At 51.4% G+C, this 24317-nt stretch overlaps 2 protein-coding genes across 7 annotated transcripts in view; one reads left to right on the forward strand and one right to left on the reverse strand.

Moving 5' to 3' along the window:
- GGACT (gamma-glutamylamine cyclotransferase) overlaps positions 1 to 8205 on the forward strand; it is a 50237-nt gene extending 42032 nt beyond the window's left edge. For 2 of the 4 annotated variants that reach the window (XM_032314397.1, XM_032314399.1), the window contains 2 exons: positions 4896 to 5094; positions 6113 to 8205. In XM_032314397.1, coding sequence (XP_032170288.1) covers positions 6127 to 6597 — 471 coding nt within the window. In that variant the 5' untranslated portion in view covers positions 4896 to 5094; positions 6113 to 6126 and the 3' untranslated portion in view covers positions 6598 to 8205. Of the gene's footprint in view, positions 1 to 2698; positions 2887 to 4895; positions 5095 to 6112 lie in introns of all 4 variants that reach the window. The other 2 variants (XM_032314400.1, XM_032314401.1) reach the window with 2 other exon arrangements.
- Positions 8206 to 8316: 111 nt separating this feature from the next.
- The window catches only part of PCCA (propionyl-CoA carboxylase subunit alpha), a 394384-nt gene continuing 378383 nt past the window's right edge, over positions 8317 to 24317 (reverse strand). For all 3 annotated transcript variants that reach the window (XM_032314393.1, XM_032314394.1, XM_032314396.1), the window contains 3 exons: positions 22810 to 22950; positions 11510 to 11587; positions 8317 to 8661 (listed from right to left, as the gene is read on the reverse strand). In XM_032314393.1, coding sequence (XP_032170284.1) covers positions 8593 to 8661; positions 11510 to 11587; positions 22810 to 22950 — 288 coding nt within the window. In that variant the 3' untranslated portion in view covers positions 8317 to 8592. The remainder of the gene's footprint in view (positions 8662 to 11509; positions 11588 to 22809; positions 22951 to 24317) is intronic.

Raw genomic sequence — 24317 nt, forward strand, 5'->3', positions numbered from 1 at the left:
TGTTAGGATACTAATCCTGCCCAAAGTGAACTCCAGGTTTAATGCAACTCTTATGAAAATCCCCAAAGGTGCATTTTTGCAGAAATAGAAAAATCCATCCTAAAATTCATAAGGAATATCCAGGGACCCCAAATTAAGCAAAGTAATCTTGAAACGTAACAAAGCTGGAGGTCTCCTCCTTCCTGATTTCAAAAAACTTACCGCACAGCAACAGCAATCAAAACCAGTGTGGTACCGACATAAAGTCACACATATACATAGACCATTGAAAGACAACAGAGATCCAGAAATCAGTCGTTGCATATATAGTTAAGTGATTTTTGACAAGAGTGCCAAGACCAATGGGGAAAGGACAGTCTTTACAACAATTGGAAAACTGGCTATCCCTATACAAAAGAATGAAGTTGGGCCCTGACTTTAATTTTTTTTTTTTTTTTTTTTATTTGACAGAGAGAGAGAGGTCACAGTAAGCAGAGAGGCAGCAGGCAGAGAGAGAGGGCGGTAAGCAGGCTCCCCGCTGAGCAGAGCGCCTGATGTGGGGCTTGATCCCAGGACCCTGAGATCATGACCTGAGCCAAAGGCAGAGGCTTTAACCCACTGAGCCACCCAGGCGCCCCTGGGTCCTTACTTGAAACCACATACAAAATTAACTCAAAATGGACCAATGACCTAAACATAAGATCTAACACTATAAAAACTTGAGAAAACATAGGGCGTAAGTTTCATGACATTGGATTTGGCAGTGATTTCTTGGATATGATACTCAAAACACAGAAAACAGAAGTAAAAATAACACTGGACAGCACCAAAATTCAAAACTGCATCGAAAGAGACAACCAACAGAATGAAAAGTTAACCTGTGGCGTGAGAGAACGTATTTGTCAATCATGCATCTGGTAAGAGGTTAATATCTAGAAGATACAGAGAACTAAAACGCAAGAGTGAAAAACTTGAATCGACATTCCTCCAAGAAGATATACGAATGGCCAATAAGCAGATGCGAAGACGCTGAGCATCTCCAGTCCCGGAAATGCACATCCAAACCGCAGTAAGCTACGGCCGCACACCAGTCGGGATGGCCACTAGCAAAACAAAGCAAAACAGAAAACAAGTGCAGACAAAGATGTGGAGAAATTGGAACCCTTGCGCACTGTTGGTGGGAACATAAAAATGGTACAGCTGCTAATGGAAAACAGGACAGAGGTTCTTCAGCAAATTAAACATAGAATAACCATATGATCTAGCAATCCCATGTTCATGGCAACACTGTTCACCATAGCCGAGAAGTGGAAGCAACCCAGACGTCTACTGGTGGATGGATACATAACGCACGTGATAGACGCCACTCAGCCTTACGCAGGAAGGACATTCTGACATGTGCTGCAGCACGGACGAACCCTGAGGACATTATGCTCTGTGAAATTAGCCACAAAAAGACAGACATTATATAATTTCACTTACATGAGGTTCCTAGAGGAGTCAGACTCATAGAAAGAGCAAATAGCGTGGGACTGCCAGGGGTGGGGAGTTCTATTTAATGGGTGCAGAGTTTCAGTCTTGTAAGCTGGACAGGGTCTGGGAAGTGGACGGGGTGATGGGTGTGCAGCAGTGTGAGTGTATTTAACACGACTGAACTGTACAGTTCAAAATGGTTCGGGTGGCAAATTTTATATTTTGTGTATTTTATCACAATCTTGAAATATTTGGAAATAAGAAATTCAGAGAAGGAACTGGGTTTAGCAAATAAACTTCAGTGAAAACAAGTTGGGGAGACAGAGTATAGTGAGGTATGTCCTTTGTAAACCGTCACTGTCACTGCAGAGCCTGAGTCCGGGCCTGTCCTTGACAGGGTCGCCTCCCTGTGGCCTCGGGGTCAGCCTGAAGGGCAGAGCGCTGGGGGCACCGTGAGCCCAGCACACCCAGGCCCAGCCCCGGGTGCTGCCCCGCCAAGGGCTCTGTGCCTGGAGCCCCGTCTCCGTGGCGTTGCTTCCCCATCGGCTCAGTGGGGTCCCACCACCCGTCTTTCATGCGTGGGGCAGGTGCGCTGAGCAGAGCTGGCCCCGGGCCGGCAGACGGGGCCTGATCATCGCTGGGAGGAACCCGCCCCTGCAGGAGCACCATCCTCTGCAGCGGCCGGACCACGACGGCTGTCCCTCCGTCCCTCTCTCTAGGCTGGCTTGCCCACTCCTGGCTGAGGGATTTCTTCTCTTCCCTCGCAGATGAATCCCGGAGCTAGGGAAGCTCGGCCTGCTCTGGCATCTTGTTGCTCTTACTCAGAGCCCAGGCCTTCCCAGGAGGACCGCTCCGAACCTCTTTCCGTCCCGCAGGTCCTCGGCCCCGGTGGTGCCCGCCCCAGCCTGGACGGACGACCTCGCCTATTTTTTAAGGAAGGCAGGCAGCTCAGCATGAACGTCCCTGTGGCCACGCATCTGTCCCTTCTGAGGCAGGGCCCCTCACCACGCCGTCAGCACACCTTCCCATGTCCCCGCTCCGCAGCTCTGTTCTGTTTTGGTTTTGATGCTGCCTGTTTACGCATCTGTTTCCTTTGACCTCCACAGTGAACGGGAAACGGAGAATGTATCTCATTCCTTGTGTGGGGAGAGAACCTAATCTTACCCTTAGGACTCCTGCAGTAAAAGATTAACAGGAGAGAAACACAAAAATTCTCTAACGTGTGTTATCTGCTGTGAACATGCAGAGACCCCGGGCACCGAGTCACTCCCTGAAAGGCCCCCGCCCTCCCCGTAGATACTCTCTGGGCAGAGACCAGCCCAGGAGCCCGGCGGGGGAGTCTGCAGGCAGCGCGCGCGGACAAGGGTAGACTGAGGCCGTGGGCACCGCCAGAGCTTCTGGAGACGGAAGGCCGTCCCCCTCTTGCTGGCACAGGTAGGGGGACAACCTCCTAAGTGGAGACACTCCGTAGACACCCCTTAGATACCCAAGTGACTCTTCTCAAATGGGTCACTTCTAACTGACCTTCTCCTCTGTTTCTTTTTCCTTTTTTTTTTTTTTTTAAGATTCCATTTACTTCTTTGACAGAGACAGATCACAAGTAGGCAGAGAGGCAAGACAGGGAGAGAGGAGGAAGCAGGCTCCCAGCTGAGCAGAGAGCCGGTACGGGACTCCATCCCAGGACCCTGAGATCATGACCTGAGCCGAAGGCAGAGGCTTAACCCACTGAGCCACCCAGGCGCCCCTCAGTTAAGTCTCTTGATTTCAGCTCAGGTCATGACCTAGTAAGACAGTCCTGCTCCCACCGGAGGGAAGGTCACCTTGAACCAGTCCTCTTCTTTCGCTAGTGACTTCCTTGCCCCGCCTGCCTTCCTGTAAAACCCTCCCGTCTGCACGGCAACTCCGAGCAGCCCCTCTGCGCGCCAGATGGGATGTGCCTGCCTCGCGAGTGCGTCCGAACGGCCATTAGATCTTCGCATCTACCGGGTGGTTTCTGTTCTTTACCAGTGCTCAGGGCTGAAAGGACGTGTACACCACTTTCTGAAAACGAGGCCAAGTTACCGTCAGAGAAACTGGAGTGGGGGGAGGGGGACAAGGGGGGAACCTGCAAGCGATTTTTTAATTCCAAGAAAAACAGAAAAGTTGTCCAAGAAAGGAAATTAATGATAGTACACTCTGTGCCTGATCTGAGAACAGTGTTGACAGAGTTCTAGTGCTGACATGAATATGGATTTGACCGGAACCCTGACAGGAGTCAGGCGGAGGGGAGGGCCGCGGGGCGGTGCAGGGGTGCGTGCTTGGGGGGGGCACAGGTTGGGGGTGCAGAGCAGCTCCCGCAGGACAGAGCCCCGCACACAGGGAGAGGGGGCTTCCCGCCCTCTGCCCCAGACTGCTGCTCGGACTTCCTGTTACAGCCGGGCACAGAGGTGACGTGGTTTGCCTAAAGCCACAAGCCAGGCAACTGGGTTCCAAGGTCTGCACTACAAACCGCTGTCCTCCGGGCCGGGGCGGCAGCCGAGTCCCCGCAGTATGAAGACCAACACCAAGTGCCCCAGCTTGAAGGCGTGAAGCGTTGCCTCCACGGGGTGGGAAAGAGCAGGCAATTTCACTGTTCTGGTAAAGCTGTCTGACTTTTTACATTATGGACATATAATTAGTTTAAAAATTTAATCCCAGAAGAGACGGGCGAGGGCCCCAGTGCCTGACAGAGCGGGCCTCCGGTGTCTGCTGGCCTTGCCCGGCCGTGCACTCTCAGAGCCTCACCAAACCGGAGAGCCGGCATCGCCCGACCAGATGCTTCCGAGTTTCCTTCCGGCTCTTAAGGCTCTGGCAGGGGACAGGGCCGGCAGGCACCACGGAGCCCTGTCAGGGCGACGCAGGGCGGGGTGGGTGCCGCTCTGGGCCAGCCCCCCAACAGGAGACCACGGGGGAGCTGTGCGGTGTTTCAGCTAAGGGCCCTCTGGGCGCTGCCCTGGGGAGAGGCTGCAGGGACCAGAGAAGCAGGCCCACTGCGGGGGGGCAGTCGTTGGGGGAGGGTGGCCACGGCGACCAGAGCCGGATGGAGCGTGGGCTCCCCGGGGAGCAGCTGCAGGCACGTCGCGCCAGCGGCCGGGATGCAAGTGTCAGGGGCTCAGGAGGACCCTCCCACATGTCCGGCCCCACCAGCCCACCCCTCCGTCCCTCCCACATGTCCGGCCCCACCAGCCCACCCCTCCGTCCCTGTCGCTCCTCTCCACGCCCTCTTTGTGCCCAGGTTGGCGCATCCTCCCTGGTCCCCCAGCAGCAGCAGCGGCAGCCGGGCCACCTTCGGCTCCTTGGCGCCGACATGGTCCTCGTCCTCTGTACCTGCACTCCGGCTTCTCCTTGATTCACCTCCAGACCTCCGTGCCCAGCACGCCTCCCTGAGCACCCCACAGCTCTAATCTGTCCTTCTCTGTCACCAGAGCCACCAGAGTCACCGGAAGTAGAGCTCCCACCACGTTCCCCGTCGTGCTCAAGGTGTCCCCGTCCTGCCCCAGACCCTGCGCGTGCCTGCACGGCCAGCCTGGTGCTGCTCCCACGGCCGGGCCTTTCCGACCACAGTTTACCTGAAACACAAGAACTCCCGACGCTCCGCAGGCTGGTGACCGAGGCAGTGGACAGGTGAGGAGGGCACAGGCGTCAGCAGCTGTGTGGGTCTGTGGGGGCCGTGCACCCTCCCCAGATGCCTTGAGGAGGCAGGGTGAGGCCGAGACCTGCGACACCAAGAAGTGTTAGTCCTGTGGGCCAAGTGCGACCTCTCCAAGGGCCACTTGCCACGTGACTGGCATCCAGGGGGTGTCCCCCTCCAGCTGTTCCTGGCTGGTGGCGGGCTGCTGCCGGCAGATGGACTCCTCTTTTGTTTCCATGTGCAAAGTGTCTTCCTTCCAGAGCCTGCCACCATCACACAGCTCTGGGCAAGGAGGGCAGCGAGGTGCCAGGCCTTGAGGAGCGAGGGCCCCCCTGTAACTTCCAGTTTTGTTGGAGTCACTTTCACACAGGTGACTTCTGTCAGTTATGTAACAGTCTGTGGCCCAGACCCAGGTGAGCAGTAAATAGTCACCTTCACCTGAGAGCCGAGGCTGCAGCGCTGATTCACGGGGAGTCGGGGAGCCTCACTGCCTGCTGGGGCCTTGGGCAGGAACGCTGGAAGCTGTGATCGCTCCAGCTGGCTGGGTCGGACTGCCAGGACCGGAATGTAAGCTTAGCACTGAAGCCCGAGTGATCTCTCGTAGCGGACTGTGCCTGACTGCCTTGTACATGTGTGCGTACATGCATTGTGTATGTATATAAGTACTTGCTTATTGGTATTTCTAACTTAGCTACAAAAAAATTTATCGTGTAATTTTTAAAGTCCTAACTGGTCTAAGAAAACAGCAGGTCTGCAGAATGATCCCCGGACGGGCTGGCTCCCTCTGACAGGTCTGTTCTTACCCAAGTACCTTTTCCCAGAAGACAGGGAAGGGTGGCCGGTGTTTCTCGGAGGCGGTGGTCCAGAGCGTGGGCTCCAGGCTGTGTGGGGCTTGGGAGCCGCTGCCAGCCTTCCCCGGACCGGAGGTCCAGTCCCCACGAGGCCCACACTCTCTTCCCCGGGCCTCTGCCGCGGACAGTGTGTACCATCTGCTCGCTCTCTCCTCCGCAGCTTCCGTGACCCGCATGGCCCGCGTGTTCGTGTATGGGACCCTGAAGAGAGGCCAGCCCAACCATGGGGTCCTGCGGGACCGCGCCAACGGCTGCGCTGCCTTCCGTGGCCGGGGCCGCACGCTGGAGCCCTACCCCTTGGTCATCGCTGGTGAACATAACATCCCGTGGCTGCTCAACCTCCCAGGGCAGGGGCAGCGTGTGCTCGGCGAGATCTATGCGGTGGACGAGCGGATGCTGAGCTTCCTCGATGAGTTCGAGGGCTGCCCCAACATGTACCAGCGCACCCCGCTGCGGATCACCGTCCTCGAGTGGGAAGGCGCGCGTGGGGCCCCCGAGGAGACGCCGGCCGCTGACGGGACCCTGCAGTGCTTCGTGTACAGCACAGTCACCTACGCCCCCGAGTGGGTCCACCTCCCGCACCACGACGATTATGACTCCCAGGGGGGGCACGGCCTCCGCTATAATCCACGGGAGAACAGATGACAAGTGCCAGGATGGCTCCTCCACCGGGTTGGGGGGGTTCGGGGGACAGAGCCCCAGTGATGAGAGGATGCCCTTGGCCTGGTCTGCGTGCACTGGGTGCACTCAGTGTCCGTGGAAACAGAGTTGTAAAACTCAGTCCGGGAGAAGGAACAATCTCTCTTTCAGTTGCAGCTGATTCCCCCAGTATTTGACACACTGATCCCAAGATTATGCCTGAAGCCTGTCTATCCTATAGCGCTTTGTTGCTCGCTGCTTCAAGAAAGCCAGGGACTTGAATCGATGGGATAAGGAAAATTCAGGATCTTAATTCCCCTAAATGACATTTCAAGAACTCATATGTCAAATTTTTCTTTCTTTTGCTTTGCTTTGCTTTGATCTGAAGATAACATTTAAATTGTAGACTTTGTGTAGCAGCTAGATTTCAGCAACCCTACTGCATTGATTCTAACTTGTAGCAGCAAGAAGAGTTTTTCAAACTGATTTGGGTTATCTCACTGTAATAAAAGAACCTCAAGAAAAACATACTGTGTTTGGGTAGTTTTAAACTGTATAAAACATTAGTATTCACAATTTTCAGATCAAGCTTATTAAAAAAGGGATTACTAAAGACGATCATGTAATATTGAATTACATGATATTTTGGGATTTACTGGATATTTTGGGAAACCAAATTTAAGTGTTGGTACTATTATTGATTGGGGTGGGGCTCTACTTATGTGGTATAAGATTCTTTTCTTTCCCATCTCGCAAAATCACAAGCCAGCTACTTGCTCAGATGCTGAAGAGCCCGGTTTCAGACGGACACACACCCAGGCCTGAGGCCCAGGGGCAAGGTGCCCTCCCTGCCTCTGAAGGGAGCTGCGTTTGGGGGGTGGGAGAGCCTTTCAGAGAAGAACCAACACATTAGTAATTTGTTCTTCAGGCCTGACAGAAAGCTTAGCTTCCAAATACAAACAGCACTTAAAATAATTCTAGCAAGGCACGAGTACCAATTACTCCCCCTCCATCTGATGATCTGTCCGCGTAGACTCCGAGCGGCGCACGACTCTGCCTCTGCTTACTTACCAGCCAAGTCAGAGACGGATCCCGAGGATCTCAGAAGCCACTGAAAAACGCAGCTGCTGGGCCTCCATAACCTCGTTCTCCGCTGGGAGGGCTCCCGCGCTCTTCAACTTGATGGTAGACCGTGCTCACTAACTCCATCTGGCACAAAGACAGATCAGTATTTTTAGCCCTATTTTCTTAATTAGAAACTTGCTTCACAAAAACAAAAAGGCAAGGATGGGCACCAACGGATGGGCTTGTGGCAGCCACACCCACCCCTCAGGGTAAGGAAGCCCCGCACAGCCTCTGGGACCGGGTGGGGAGGGCAGGCGTGTGGGCCCAGCTCTCCTGAAGTGGCTGCCCCCTGGGCCCGTGGGCCCTGCACTTACCGGTGAGAGCCGAGCAGGACGGATTTCCAAACTCCCCAGCAGCCCCACGCCGTCTCTCGGATGTTCCGAATAGGCACAGATGGGCGTGAGGTCCTCAGCCAGGCAGAAGCAGGTAATCCAATTATAAGGTGGTAAATGCTAATTTAATGCGACTAAGGCAGAGAACTGGGGTTTACAGAAATGTTTTTTAAAGGATCACAATGAAACACTAGTATTTCGAGTCTACTGGCACAGCCAGTAGCCTCTTATGTACATTGTCTTCATTCAAAAAAAGGGCAAACTAATATTTAGACAAATGCTCAGCTTTATTGATTTAATTTTGACACTAGGAAATCTCACAGCAGAAGTACAAATCATATGTACAAGTATTTATATCAATAAAAATTTCCATTGGTGATTTTTTGGCAGAATGTTGGTTTTGACTATATGTGGAATAAATATGACCATGTAAAATCTGCTGCACAGGGGTGTTCCTGCAAAACGCCTGACTAAATTGAGTGTGAAAGAATAATAATACAAATGGCTAATTAAATTGGGTGATGACTGAAAGGCTATAAATACTTCATTCCAGTTCCACGAGCAGATCTCCTTCTCCAACTGTGTCCCCAGCTTTGCACTGCACTGATTTCACCTTGAATTTAAAAAGAAAAGAAAAGAAAGAAGAGGGGAGCATCAGTATTATCAACTGGACCACGAGGGTGCCATCTCGTCACCCGTTTCTGGAAATGAAGAGACAGCCCGGCAGGCTCTGGGGCGCAAGAGTCGACTCCTGCTTGGCAGAGGGGGCCGAGTGCACAGGGGTGTCCTCAGGAGGGCGGTGACGCGCCATCTTCCCCTCCCCCGCACCTGTCCTGGTCTGTCCTAGAAGCTGCTGGTCCAAGGGAGTCTGCACCACCCGCTGCCCCTCCCCCCCACCTCCGCCCTGCACTAGGCACGCGGGCGGGGGGGGGGGGGGGGTTGCTCTGTAGCGCTCCTAAAAGCCAGCTGCCCTGATGCTGCAGGAGCGCCCAGCAGCCCGCCCTCCCACGCTCGGCTGCGACTTCAGGTGGTGAGTTACTGGTATCTTTCGTGCTCAAAAACCAGAACCAGGGGCGCCTGGGTGGCTCAGTGGGTTAGGGCCTCTGCCTTCGGCTCAGGTCATGATCCGGGGGTCCTGGGATCGAGCCCCGCATCGGGCTCTCTGCTCAGTGGGGGGCCTGCTTCCTCCTCTCTCTACCTGCTGCTCTGCCTCCTTGTGATCTCTGTCTGTCAAATAAATTAAAAGAAAAAAAAAGACTTCTACCTTAAAAAAAAACAAAACCGCTTTAAAAAACAAAACAAAACAAAAACAAAACCAAAACCCCACGCGATGACACAAGCGCCAGAACGAGGGCCACTAATAGAAAGTCCCCGCCGGCGACCACCGGCTTCCCTCCGAAGCGAGAGAGGTGCCGCGCGGGTGTGCGGCTGCGCCGCGGGGACTCGAGGCCCACGTGGAACCGGTCCTCCGGGTGTGCGGACCCGCGGGGCTTCAGGCGGGTGTCGGCCTCCCGGGGGGGCTCTGCCGTGCGGGAGCGGGAGGCGGGGGCTGCACACCCGCGGGGCCACACCTGCCCAGCGCTCTGGGCACCCGAGAACCTGCGGGCGGTGGGGGGCCGCGAGGTCGGGGCCTGGCCTGCGTCCCCGGGAAGTGGAAGGGCAGAAGGGCCCCGTGTGCCTCGCATCCCAGCCTGGGGACCCTCAGAACCGCGGGAATCCGCGCCGCGACGACTGCAAAGGACTGGAGGGTGCTCCGGGCGCCGGGGGTGGCTCACGCGGGTCTGAGGCCACCGACGCTTGCACGGGACGCATCTTGCACGCTGCGCCCACGGCAGGGAGGACCGGCTTCCGTCGTGAGCGTTCGCTCGGGGAGGAAAAACTGCTCTACAGGTCAGCGCCGCCCAACCCGAGGCTCCAGCCGCTCCTCTGGGCTGGGCTCTGGCCCCGCCCGGGGCGCCCTGCTGGGGCGCAGCAGGAAACGGGGTGGGCAGGAAGAGCTCCAGCTGATAGGGGTCGGGCCAAAGTACAAGCTGACGGGAGCCCCTCAACATTCTGGAAGCTACTCCCGGGCCACCGACAGCCAGGGATGGGCTGAGCCTCCGCAGGGACCCAGAGGCCACCGTGAGACCAGGCAGACCCTGAACACACTGACAGAGGAGGGCTCCACGCTCCTTCTGGAGCGAAGGCCACGTTGGTTTTTGTGCTGGTACCCCAGTGCAGCAACAGGTGCCCTTGGCATGCATCAGACGTCTATATATATACATGTTCTGGGTCCCCCCAAATGAGGTCAAGTTCTCATCATGCCTGGACATTACATGAAACTAACGCAGCCCGAAATGTTAATTGCAAGGAGCAAAACCACCAATTTCTACAAGAACAAAGGCCACTTTGGGGTTCACTTTTAGAAAAGGAATCAGATGTAGAGGCCAACATTTCCAAATCTTGCCATTCTCCTCTCCCAAACGCCACAGAGCCTGGGCCCCGCCAACGGCAACCCTCCAGCCTGACCAGGCAGCCAGCTCTAGGCCTGCCCACCCTAAACTGGGCATCTGCTCCCAGCCAGGCCTTTGGTCTGGGCAGGAGCCTCACTTCTTGCTGGGGTGACAGAGGATGTATCTCTCTGATGCAAATGACAACTGGGAGCAGGCAGTACCTCTCTGCCAGGACACCCACGTCCCCAGAGCTTGATCCTGGCTTCCCACAGAACGGGCCACGGAGCCGGCCACGGAGCCGGCCACGGAGCCGGCCACGGAGCCGGCCACGGCAGTCTCTGCGCCCCTCCTTGCCCCCCCCACCCCGCCTCACCCCCGGGATGCGGACGTCTCCAAACCAAACTGTCCTTCAGAAAAGCCTCCCTCAGCTGTGGGCGGCATCTTTATAGAAGCAAGAAGAATAATGAAGTTACCAGTAAAAGGACTTCTCCATTTTCCTCAAGGAGAAAATACATGTGAGAAGTTTTACTCTTAACAAGTTTCAGGACAAATACGATTCCATTTTTTTTTCCCTCCCTAAATCATTACGTTCCACATGTACGTGGGGCTTTCAGCTCCTCTTGATCTAAAATTGTCTAGAATTGTTCTCTTTGTGGAGAAATTATCTTGAAGAGTGACATTAATCTCTGCGATCTCTCAGACCAGTTCCCGCTCTGCCACCTAAGTCTCAGGTGACTAAGCGCCTCCGAGACAGATGTAAACATTAAAAATTAAAGACCCTTTAATTGGAAAGACATTAAGGTGAAAGAACAATTGTTCTCTGACTCCCTGCGCGTCACAAACTCTCCATGAGGCAGGGCCACGTGGGTGCCAAGCGGAACGAGCGCCTATGTCCTGGTGTGCAGGAGCGAGGAGCCGGCAGGGTCACCTCCACGGCGCCTTCCAGCCCTAACCGTCCAAGATCCAAAGATGGAAGTTCTGCTTCCTGTCACAGAGCTGGCAAGGGCTGATGGGAACTTGGGGACATACCTTGCCAGTTTTCCCAGCTGTCATGCTGTTCTGCATTTTCATGGCTTCAATCACACAAATTTCCTGACCTTCTGCTACCTGGAAAAACAAACAGAAAAGAGACAAGTTTTAAAATTGTTCTGATTTTGCAATAACACTCAGGGGTGAAACCATCAAGAGACTATCAGATGCTCTGCAATTTGACCCAAACAGCAGCAAAGACCTCTAAGACTTCATGTTCCAGGTGACTCCTCGGGGGGCAGCAGAGAAGGGCCGTTCCCTCTGTCCTCATCAAATGCCACAGAGATGTGGCCAAAATGGAATGTTTTCCTCCTAAGTGAAAATGTCCAGATTTGGCACAGCTCCACAGATGGGAAGATCTCTGGTTTCCGGGGGCTAGGAAGAAGAGGGGAGTGGTTACTGAGGGACACAGGTTCTCTTCTGAGTGGGGAAGAAAATGTTCTAGATTGACAGTAGTGATGGTTGCATAAGAAATTCTGGGACTAGACAAGAAGGGGCCGAACTGCCCTGGGCGGGGTTTATCTCCACAAAACCATTACCCAAAACTAGAGCGTTTCTGTCCATAGCCTTGGGGAGCTGGAAACAGCAGCCTGTGTCAACCTCTGCAAGACCCGCCAAGTAACAAGGAGGTGGCTCCTGGAAGGTGCCTTCTGACGCGGGAATGACCGCTAACAGCTGTGCCTGTCCTTGAGTGTAGACCAGTGGGGCTGGGTATGGGCTCCCTGGTGAAGCCTGGGGCTTCCAGCCAGGAGGCAGCTGTGACCGAAAGCCGCTCTCTCTAGTCTCTGTTCGCTGCCCTTGATGGGTGAGCACCAAGGAGCTGGGCCGGGCTTCTCTCCTCTGTGAAAAGGGCCTCCCAGTCTCCGACACGGTGAAGCCGACTTTCCTCGGGCAACTGGCTGGCTTTTCTCGGGTGCTGGTGGGCATCCTGGGGTGGAGCTCCCAGACCCTCACACCGGTACGGCTGTACTGGCCCGGAGTTGCAGAAGTGCCTGGAGAATGTTCTCTCCTGCGCTCCCCAGATGATCCCCGCGCTCCCTCCTGGCCCCCTGCGCGGCACAAGCTGTCTCCCTGGCAGTCTGGGCTGCCTGCGCCCCGCGCCTTCCTTTCCTCCGCTGATCAGGTGGTGGGCTGCCGTTTCCTGGCACAGAAATCTAGGGAGAGAGGGGATGCCAAAGCCTGGTGCTGGCACGGAGGAGAGACGCTGTGCTGGGAGCTGGGCTTGAAGCTCCGCGCTCACTGCCCGTTGTGATTCACTCTCCCTGGGCATCTGCATTCCGCGGACGGAGAGGAGAGCGAATGACCCGCCCGCGAGGGCTGCTCTTTGCACAGCAGAGGGACCGCAGGCCGGGCGTCGGCTCAACTACCCCCTCACGTCACCCCTTCGGGCCTTTTTTCTTTCCAGAGGCAGGAGGGGAGCCCACGAGTTGGAGATGGGAACAGCCCCCCCACCCCGGGGCAGCACCTGCCATGCAGCCCTGCTCCCCAAAGCCCCGCAGGCTGGCCCCACAGCCCAGTGTCTCAGAGGCCAAGGGGCCAGAGCCGGCCCCCCAACACAGCTCGCAACCGGGCCCCGGTGGATTTCTGGAAATGGGTCTGAAACTCAATGTGACAGAATGGAAATTCTCTCCAAAAAATTGTCATCAGCTCTCTACCTCTGGGTTCTGGTAGCTCCGCTTCACGGGTGGCTGAGTGCCCCCCGCGGGGACCTGGGTGAGCTTAGCGCACACCCCCCACGTCGCTGGGTTTCCTCTGCTGTCATCGGAGAGCCCATCCCTGGCCCCGTGGGCTTTTTGGAAGGGGGCACAACCCAGCCCCCTCCGCAGCAGGTCTGACCCCTCTCAGCTGCTCAGCCCGTGGCTCAGAATCTGCAGGCCAGAGCGCCCCTCCTGGGGTCTTCGTGGGATCTTCAAATAAGTGATTCACAGTTAATGCAAACAGGAGAAAGACGTGAACCCAGCAGATTTTTCCAGTGGTCACACTGAGGGGGCAGAGACCCACGCAACAAGGATGACACAGGGCCCATGCGGGAGGGGGGCGGGGCCTGGGCCATGACTCCACACGGGGCTCGAGCCGGCCACACCAGTGTGGAGGGTCCACGGGAGCATGGGGCAGCGGCGGCAGACCGGCCACAAGTTCACGGCGCTCTGCCCTCGCCAGCTGTCCTTCCTGGCCGGCTCTGGGTGCTGATACCCTGCATGTGGGTGATTCAAGTGGCAGGTCCCCAATCACACTCCTCAGAAAAACAAAACCTCTGATGTAGACAGGTAATCAGGAGATGTGGGGACATCCCCAAGTTAAAACGCTCTTTTTTATTGTGTCACTGGCAATCTGATTAAAAGGACTTAAAAGAAAAGTGCCTCTGGATTCCAAGGGGCCCGGCCAGCAGCGCTGCCCTGAATCTACATCGGGTCCTCCTCTCCTCTCCTGGGCCCCTCCCTGGGCCCCTCCCCAGGTCTGCCAGTCTCCGTGTCTACGCAGGTCCGGATGGAACTGTAATTCCCTGCTCCCTCCCTGCTCACTTAAGCAATGGGTTTTGTAGTCTGTTTTCCTAGAAGAGAAAGAGCCCTTGGAAGTTGTTCTCTGAGACCCCGCACAAGAGCAAAGGCCGTCGTGGTCAGCAGAGTCGTGTTACCCGCACACATGGACTTGATCGAAATTCAGTCTTTCATCCCTCAGCCATCCCGGCTGGAGGAGCTCTGAGACCGCCGGTCACGCTGTCATGGGAGCTCGGCCCGGGGTTGTGTTGTGTCCCCTCCGCCCCCGCCGTGTCCCCCACAATACCGGAGCCTCGGGTGCAGAGGTGGTGGCCCATCTGCATGCGGGGCTCAGAGGGTCGGAGGGTCGTGGGGACACCTTCCGCCTTTCCCCAGGTGCTCATGGGCAAGGAGCGCGCCCCGACGGCTCACATGGGAGGGCACGCCCACCTAGGGCTTTGCGCGCACACTCCTGTAACACTTTTGTGTGTCATCTGATAAAGGCTCACTGATTGTGACAGGAGGTCTCCAACGTTGGGCTTACAAAATGGTCACAAGCCTCGCAAGTCTTTTCGATAAACCTAGTCAGCCTGATGTACTTCCCCGCTCCCTGTCTAATTGGTGTAAAGTTTGGAGGCCCCAGTCCTGGATCTTTCATCCGGCTTACTGCGTCCTCTCCTTTGACATGGGGTCAAGGTTCACATTCGCATCCGATTATCAGAGCGCACTCATTAAGCGGGGCCTGCCTCGCTCCAGAATGAGTAAGCTGGAGGGAAAACCCGGCCCATTTACTCAGCAGATTTTCGCATGGTTAGGAGGCCTCCGTGTCCCCGGCAGAGCCCGGCACTGAAGAGCTTCAGACATCTCCTGCTGATGATTAATTGTGAGTGATGGGAAATAAAATCCAGTAAAGCCAGCTGCTTGCCATGGTCGGCAAAATGACTCTAATGGAGATAGGCTGCCAATTTTCCAGTTTTACTGGCAAGTCTTCCAAGTGTAATTAAGGGAAGTTATAAATGATATGGAAATCTATCAAGTCCCATTTATTTTCAGAGGACTCTTTCCCCAGAGACTTTTATCTTCAAGCTTATAGTACGCTTTGTTGTGCTAATGATTTAAACCCCTTCTCATTTCTGATTAAAGCCCCCAATATCCTTCTACCAAGTTCGCCTCACTCCTTCCCCAAAGATGAAAAGGCCCAGAACCTTCTCCCACATACATCCCTCTTGGAAAGCACGCTAAGACTGGGAGACGTTTGGCTACTTGTATCGTTCAGACTGCGAACGCATGAAGAAAGCTCAAAGAAAGTGCAGGAAGAGAACGAGCAGAGAGAGGGGGGAAAAAAGACCTCCACCAAACATAAAAGGAAGCCCCCAAAAGTCCAGACTTGAAAAGCTGTGCTCGAGAGCAGACATTCATCAGAAGGTGGTGTAGCGCACTAATGTTATTTGATTTGGAATAAAAGCATGAAAATGATGGCAAAGGCCTAAAATTGGAGATGTAAAGGCTGACTGCACAGTATTCCATTTCTCAATTTCATCCTTCAGAGCCACAAAATGGGGGTGATACAGTGACGGGATGAGTTTACAGTAACAGCTGTGCTCTTCCCACACAGGGGAGGCCCTTCTAATGGGCGAAGGTCTGTTTTGAACAGACGGGGAGTAACAAAACAAGGTTCCCTATTAAGAGTGTGCAGTCCTATTTCTGATCAAGAAAATGAGTGCGGGAGTCGGATTGCCTCGAAGGCGGCCCCTCCCTCTCCTGTCGTCCAAAACCAGGGCGCTTTCAAAGGGGTTCTCCTTTCAGCGGAGGGACAAGGACAGAATGTCGCGGAGGGCCCTGCCCCCGTCAGCCCACTTCTCCGGCAACTGTAAAGAACGCACAAGAAACAGTGCCAGTGGCATATGGCTTTCTACTGTGCTAAACATTCACACAAAAGACAGGTTCATCAGTCATTGCAGTATCTGGATCAAAAATTAGCTCCTGATGGATGGTATTGGAGCTTACCTGCTGCTAGTACATTACCAGAGAAACACAGGTTTTGAAACCCACATGACATTAGAAAGTGCAGACCATGAAATGCGACACGTGCAGGCGCACATAATGTACGCCAGATTATACAAAATAATAAACAAGCTATTTAAGCCCTCTGCCTAAAATTGGGCCCGCTGCAAGGGACCCTGGGTCACTTCTACACAGGCCAATTAATGCACAGCATCTGCCGTACAGAAGCGGGGCACGAAGCACTTCCGAATGATTTCAGCAATTAAAAGGAAACTGTTTCCTGCCTGTTCAGACAGCAACTGTTTCAATGCAAGAGCGAGCACCAAATCACTGTGTGCAGCTGAAAAATTAAGTCCCCTTTTCGGGGAAGAGGGGTGGGCGGGAGGAAGAATTTTTATGGAACAGGGAGCCTTCTTTTGTTGTCCTGCGTTCTGTGTTTTTCTGCCAAATGAGACAGAAGGCTCGGAGGGCTTCCCGGCCCGCAGCGGTCTCCCCTTCTGCCGCCCGGGGCCACCCGAAAGCGTGGATCAATATCAACCCCGCTGACGACGCCACGAAAGTGAAAATCCTTCAATTACATTTTTAAAGGCTGTTCTACTTAGAACACAGGTGCCTCAACGCAATGCATTTTACGGCCCTCAGATCTGAAGAAAGATGCAGTGAACAGCCACGAGAAAAAGGCCTCTCAGATTTGGTTAAAAGGCACCGCTAGAATCTGATTATAATAACTTCCTCTTTCTGAGCCCGTAAGATAGGCTGCTAAATATCCCCTGATATTTCCCCAAGAAGAAATGTGCATTCACATCCCAGCATCTTCATGTAAAGGGGGAGGGAGAAAGACTCCGGGAGACCGTCTAGTATTTAAGCAGTGCGGAGAGAAGGAAACATCATCAAATTACAAAGAAAGAGGAGGCAGGCGATAGAAATGCCACCAAACCCCTTATCTGCCACGGGAACCCTCCCGCGATGGGCTCGTGTGCACGCCGCCTGAGTCACAAGGGGACGCGCAAGGAGGGGTGACGCATCAACCAGCCTGCTGGCTGGGGGGACTCGGGGTCCCCACCTGCCCCCCCCCCACTGCCCAGAGCTGCCTCCCTGGCTTTCTGCGGTGGGTGACCAAGCGGGGAGTGCATACAGAATCATGGCCAGTACAAGTCCAGTTTTCCTTAAAATGAAAAACATCTCTCCCTCCTGCCCTCAAAGTTAGCTGGGAACTGCAGCCAAAGCCCCTAGAGTGAGAGAACTCAACGGCATCTTGAAGAGATCAGTCTGGATCCATCTCTAGGAAGTCGCTGTCTTCAAGTACTCAGCGACTACATGTCTTGGGGTTTGGGTTTGTTTTTTTGTTTTTGTTTTTTAAGCAAAATGGTGAGGAAAGATCTCTTGGATCTTGGTAAGGTTGCAAACTGCCATCTTTTAAAATGGTTAAAAGCAGGATAACACAGCCTCTAACTTCCAAGCAGATCATTTCTTGAAAAATAAAATAAAATGCCAAACTTGTAAGAGACTCTCCTGCGACGCTCAACTTACTGATGGACCTTAAAAACAGACAATCTTCAGCTCAACTTGTTAACGTCCAGCGAAAGTTAACCCTAACACTGAAAAAGGAGTGTTATCTGGAAGACAGAAAGGCCAAATCTGGGGTAGCCATCACTGCTACAGGCAGGACAGGAATCTGATTAGGGAGGGGCCGGGGCAAGTTCCCGGTGGAAGGGACTTTTATTGTTCGGTACAAAGAGAAGCAAATACAGTCAAGATAAGCAGAGAGCATCTGAGTATTTCTGTTATTCTCTGGACCTTTATGTGTGTGATGTTTTATAATCTGAGTTTAAAAACATGCAACCATGAATGAATGCATAGGTTTATTTATACATGCTTTGGAACGCAATCTGAGGTTTGGGTGGAAAACTGGCATCTTGTCAAATAAACTGCTATCAAATATGAAAATTTCATTACTGTAATGATTTTAGGATTATCCAGAAACAGGAAAACAGATCTGTCATGGCCAGGTCCTCGGCCAGGGAAAGATGCTGTTGTGGATACTGGGCCATACCAGGTAAGCGGATCCCTGCCAGAAGAACACAGGGCAGGAGGGACCATTCCAAGGCCTCTTATCTAGAATGCCTGAGGGCTGGGCGCCTGGGTGGGGCTCAGTCGGTTAAGCGTCTGCCTTTGGCTCAGGTCATGATCCCAGGAGCCTGGGATGGAACCCTGTATCCGGCTCCCTGCTCAGTGGGGAGCCTGCTTCTCCCCCTGCCTCCCTCTCTCTGTCTCTGTCTCTCATGAATAAATAAAATCTTTAATTAATTAATTAATTATCTGAGAGCAAAGGAGTCTTCAAATCTGTTTCTTCAAGACCTGAAAACCAGAGGTCTCCTGCCAAGTTTATCTGCAACTTCCCCTGCCGTGGGCTCAATTACAGAGGAGAGGGTTTGGCGGCGAAGGCCCGGTATGAATGCCACCCTCCAAAACGGCAAACCTGGGTCTCTCGGGGTTGCTGGCCATCCCACCACTTGGGAGCCCTCCCCTAGCAGCCCTGAAGGAGCACACACAAGGAGGACAAACATTGGGGCAAAATCTGGGTGGTACTCCTATTAATGATCCCAAATTTTCTGTTCTTATGGGGGTACTTTATAGGATTCCATTTTTTGCCCAAGACACTGCACAAGAACAGTCCCAAAGGCCTACTCCCCCTTCTGCTAAAGGCCAGTTCCATTCTGCAGTAGATCTTCCCCATCTTGGCCCCCCAAAATACTCCCAAGGCCTGTCCTACTGCTACTGAGCAGGCTAGAAAAGCAGCAACAGGCACTCACTGTCCATCTGTGATTTGACCAGGTCTCACAAACTGGTAAGTCACAAAGCGTCACTGCCAAAGAAAGATTTGTAAGTGGGGACACCGCCCACTTCCGACTCATATCTCAATTGTTACTGTTTTGAGTAAGATGGGTATTTCTGATCCACATCCGAGAGGTCTGTTGTACTGCAAGATAACTCAGAAATCCTGATACACTGCAACAGTAATACCTCCCCTTGGGCTGCCTTATTTTTTATTTTTGTTTTTTGCTCTGTTTCTGATATCAAAGGGCTAACAAAACAACTGTGCCCCTAATGACTTTATTTTACACTTCAGACTCAAGATGGAAATTGTGTGTCATTTCAGCAGCTCTCAGCCTAAAGCGAGCAAGTACCCTCTGCCATTATTCTGAGAGAAGGTGTTTTTAATATTTTTGTTCAAGGATATCATAAAGATAGACATTTTAAAAATTACAGTAAGTTACAAAAAATACTGCCTTGATTAGAGGCCCTCAGTTTATGATGGTGCTAAATACACAGAAAAATAGGTATTTTTCCAACTGAAATTAAAATCAGTCGTGAAAATATTTTCAGAGGGTGGATGACCACCAAACCAAACAAACAAACAAACAAAAAAAAACCCAACAGACTAAAGGCATATCAAAGTCATTCTATCCACTGTTTTCTGAAGTAAATGGGTGACAAGAGGACTTTCCATAAGCCACTCCTACTTTGTTCACTGTTAGGTTTGTCTGCGTGTACGCATTTCTATGCATTTAACGGCCTGTTACCCACAACCCCCTCCCCACATGTTAAAAAAAAAAAGTTATTGTACAATTATTTTAAAAATGACTTTACTGCCACATTTAATGTCAAATACTATGTAACAGACACTGAAAGATATCAGAAACTTTTGCTGTGTGAATCCAAACAAAAACAAAAACAAAAAAAACACAGCCTCTGTGTTCAGGGAGGGGAAAGACTTTCCCACAGGAAACTGAGTGCATTTATGACTTCTAAACAGCCGCCCCCAACATCATTTTGCCCTGAGGTGTTTTTTTTTTTTTTAAACTCTGTTAAGATGGTTTACCTCACAAAACACATTTATTAATTATTATTTATGTGATGCTTTTGTAGAACACATTATTGCCAGGCCCAGCACTCTAAGATTTGTCAGATTTTACTTAACCTAAATATAAAAATTACAGATTACTGAAATCTAAACTATTAAAAAAAAATTCAAAGAATTTGCAATTTGTCTCTTTGGTCCTGTTTTGCTTGAAAACACACAGAGACAACTGATTCCATTATCTTTCTCCCGATAAAAGAAGAACTTGGGCTCAGCTATGGTTAGTACAGAGCACAACACAACATGCCCCGCGGAGCTAAAATAATTTAAAACCACAAAACTTAAAAGTTACCAGTATTCTTTTCTCATAATGGCCCCATGTAAGTGCTCTGCCTTTGGTCAAAGGAGAGTTTCCTGGCTTTTAATGACACAAGGCCGATCTAATTATAGAAGTTGCCCTTAAGAGTCCACGATGAAACTTTTCCTCCTGCATTTGGGGAAGGTACTAGTGCTCTGCGACACTTTTCGCAAATAACAACTCAGGAGAAAACACTATTTTATCAAAACACAATGGCCCAGAATAAGAAAGGAAGTCCAGCGGGGACCCAAAGTGGCAGGGAAGCTGGAGAGAAGAATTAGAAAGCTCTCCTTGACCAGCCTAGGCATGAGCCAGCGGAGAGCATTCCTTTCTGGGTAAGGCGAACAGCACAGACCTTAGGAGCCAGTTTGCTAGGGGTACGGCCCCCATGCCTGACTTTAAAGGACATAAAATAGAGGTCCCATTACACCACAGTAACATATTTTTAACAGTTAGTTCTCAAATTAAACCCTTCTCGAATACCCACATTTAATTATTGGTGGTGGTTTTCAATATCTGAGCTATCCCAATGAACCAAAGACTAATACCACATTGTTCCAATTTACTAAATGCCTTGCTTTCCCACATTAAACTATTAGCCAGGAACTGGAAAGTATGAAGGCTAAACCCCCCTGGTGTCTGCAGAAGCTAACCCGGGAGAAAGCAGTTGCTGGAAACAAGGAGGCTGCAGGCTCCCAGTTCTCTGCCCCAGGAGGGCTGGAGGGAGTCTGCTGCGGAGGGGAGGCACGAGATCGCAATCTGAGCCCCCTCCTGCCCCCCTTCAGGTTTTGACTCAGGTGTTGGAAAAATAAGGATTTCAGTTACACGCTTGTATTTTTTTAAAGTGCAACTGTGATTTTATAATTAAAGCTGCACCATTAGGATTGACAAGCTCAGGATGGCAGCCTATGTAGCTTCTAGAAAAGGCTTAAGAAGAAAAGTGGGGGAAAAAAGCAAAACCCCAAAATAACACACCACGTTATTTACCAACCTACGCGTCTAGTTGCCAGAAGATTCCACTGACTGCTCTGATGACGCAGTGTGTGAGTGCAGGCAATTTTTTAAGGATTTTAAAATTTATTTTAGGGGCGCCTGGGTGGCTCAGTCATTAAGCATCTGCCTTCGGCTCAGGTCATGATCCCAGGGTCCTGGGATTGAGCCCCACATTGGGCTTCCTGCTCAGTGGGAAGCCTGTTCCTCCTTCTCCCACTCCCCCTGCTTGTGTTCCCTCTCTTGCTGTCTCTGTCAAGTAAATAAATGAAATCTTAAAAAAAAAAAAAAAAAAGAAAAGAAAAGGAAAAAAAGGGATTTATTTATTTATTTTAGAGAGAGAGAGAAAGCACCACATGTGTGTGCAGGAGGAGGAGAGGGAGAGGGAGAGAATCGTCATGCAAACTCCCCGCTGAGCAGGGGACTGTCTGTGAGCTGTATCCCCCAACCCTGAGACTGTGACCTGAGCTGTAGGCAGACGCTTAACCAACTGAGCCCCCAGGTACCCTCTTAAGACAGTCTTACTGTGCACTTTCTTCCACGAATGTCAGTGCTCTCAAAGTGAAGATAACAATTCACAGCTACTGAGCCTCTTCTGTGCTTTTCTAGAAAAGCAGGTGGAGTCTATTTCAGTATCCTCAGGTCAAAGCAATTGTTGGAGTCAGCTTTCCGACTTCGCTTACCAGTTCCAGGGCCACTTATTTAAACAACTGAAGGTGATTGTTTTTTCTTGATTTTCATTTATCGTTAGTATCTTTCTAGAAGCCAGTGCCAGCTATATGAGTTTTTCTCAACCTTATTTTACTTATGTTAATGTAGAAATACACAGGCATTTGTAATGCCTCTTTACAGGAGATCGTGTAAACTCCTCACCAGAGATACAAAATGGAATCACCATATCATCCATCGAAGATAGTCATGTTTGGCCATTATTTTCCAGCACGTAAAGAAAAATGCTCGTGTCTAAGTGTCCCCTAGAAATCTGGTTGCATCTTTGTTTTCTTCTTATTTTTGCAGCAAGTCCACAGAGACTTCTATCCATGTTCTGTGAAACGCATGTATCCCACTAAAATAGCATGTTATTGTGAGACTAAACATGTACGGAAATATTAATACAGCCTTGATTTGTGCCTTAATGTCACAAGGTTGAGATGAAAAGCTTCAAACTGTGATCCTACATTACACGTATCAAGTAACAGGAGGGCTCTGATACTACACGGTCTATGGCATTAACTTTCCTTAGTTCCCTTCCCATTTATTCCAGAAGTCATACAGAAAGTTCCCATCAAAGGGCTATTTCTTGGTATCAGTTCTTCAGGGATGCTCAAAGCCCAGAACGCTAGGAAGTACATAGAAAGTTTAAATAAAATATTGCCAAAATACTAAATTCGCCAATTAACACAATGAATCGGGCCTTATTTCTATGCTAGTCCCAAGTCTTTGGGAGGGGAGGTACTCAAGAGATTGTGTTACCAACCCAACTCAAATGTGCAACAGCCGGACAGGGAATGCACACAAGCTCTTCCGCTTTTCCGTGGTCAAGAAAGAGCTGCACAGAGCAAGGTCACGCCTCAGTCCGCCCCGTCCCACAGACAGGCATGGTCCTTACCATGTCTCCAGGCTTGACAGAGACGGCCACCACCACGCCAGGCATTGGGGAGCGCAGAATACTGCTTGTGTCCTCAGCCACTTTTTCCAGCATAAATTTGTTCAGTTCTGCAGCCAGTTTGGTTAAGATATGCACCTGATACTTAAGGGAGGAAAAACAACAACAACAACAACAAAACACCATAAATGAGTTTCAAGGAAGAACTTCTCAGATGTAGCATTCATGCAGAATCCATTTGCAGCTTTGAAATTTAAATGATAACATCTTTGAAATCAAATGGTTTTGAATTATCGTACTTAAAAACAAGAATACATTTGTTTCTGGCACATGTTATGGGTAGTAGGATTTAAGAAGTTTCTTTAAATAAGAATGACTCCACTAACTAGTGACAAACACCCTGTCTCATTATGAGAAATATCTCAAAAGTCTGTAAAGAAAACAGTGAGACTTTTCCTTGCATTCCCTTTACCGCTGGTAAGCGTCCCTGCCCACCCCCACCCCCGGCTCCCCCAATCCTAGGAGCGGTCTGGGTCAGCGAGCAGAGGGGTGACGCTGCGAGCAGCCGCCAGCAGATGGCAGCAGACCGCCGTCTCGCGCTTCCCTCTCCCCTCCAGAACGGCTGCGCCACCAAGTAGTTAAGACAAAGGGTTTCAGTGTTCGTTTGGGGCAAAATAATATTTAAAATTCAATTTTTTTCTAGGGATACAATATGTTAGATGCACTACAGGAAAAGCTAGCTTTCTTTGAGGCACAACGTGAGGCAGCCCTTCCAAGGTACCAGGACGGTTAGGGTAGATTAGGATGACACAGAGTGAGTATCTTGAACACCGAGAGACAATAATACCAAGATTGTAAAACCGTTGAAAGACACGTTGCGCACAAGCATTTCCATGAAACCTTTTGTAGGGGGTTCTCGAACAATTACGGGCTCATTAAAGAGAAGTTCAGTCCAACAGAACATTCCTAATAAAGGAGAAATTTCTGCCCCTGCGAGAAAAACCCCTCCCCATCTCTGTGGACAAGTATGAGAGCCACGGTTTGGTCTGCCCAAGAAGAAACAAACCAAAGCTGTTTGAGGAGGTGTTACTCAGGGAAGTTGAAACCACCACCTGAAGAGGTTTGGATTCCTAGCAGATCGTATCCCCCAGGGGTAAGACAGACAACTTCCAGGCGGCTCCATTTTGTTGGGGGAAAAAAAGCTGCTGTAACTCAAAGCTTCCTGTGGGCATCCTGACCGCAGGGATGCAAAAGCAAAACAGAACTCACCCCCCTCATTCTGGACAGGGATGGGGGTCCTCTCCGAGCCTGCACTTTGCAGCGCCTACTCCAAAGGGGTAGGGGAGGGCCCCAGGAGAGGCAGATTTGCCACTGTGACAGGTTGACTAATAACATCTTTTGCATGTTTCTTTACTCCTGAGTGTGTGTTTTGCAATCAAGACATGCGAGTGTCTGCCAGTTTCTGAAGGATATGATCCTTAAGTGAAATTACTGTGCAAATAAAAGCTTTT

Source organism: Mustela erminea, chromosome 15 (assembly GCF_009829155.1).
Source record: "Mustela erminea isolate mMusErm1 chromosome 15, mMusErm1.Pri, whole genome shotgun sequence".
In the NCBI taxonomy this organism is placed as follows: domain Eukaryota; kingdom Metazoa; phylum Chordata; class Mammalia; order Carnivora; family Mustelidae; genus Mustela; species Mustela erminea.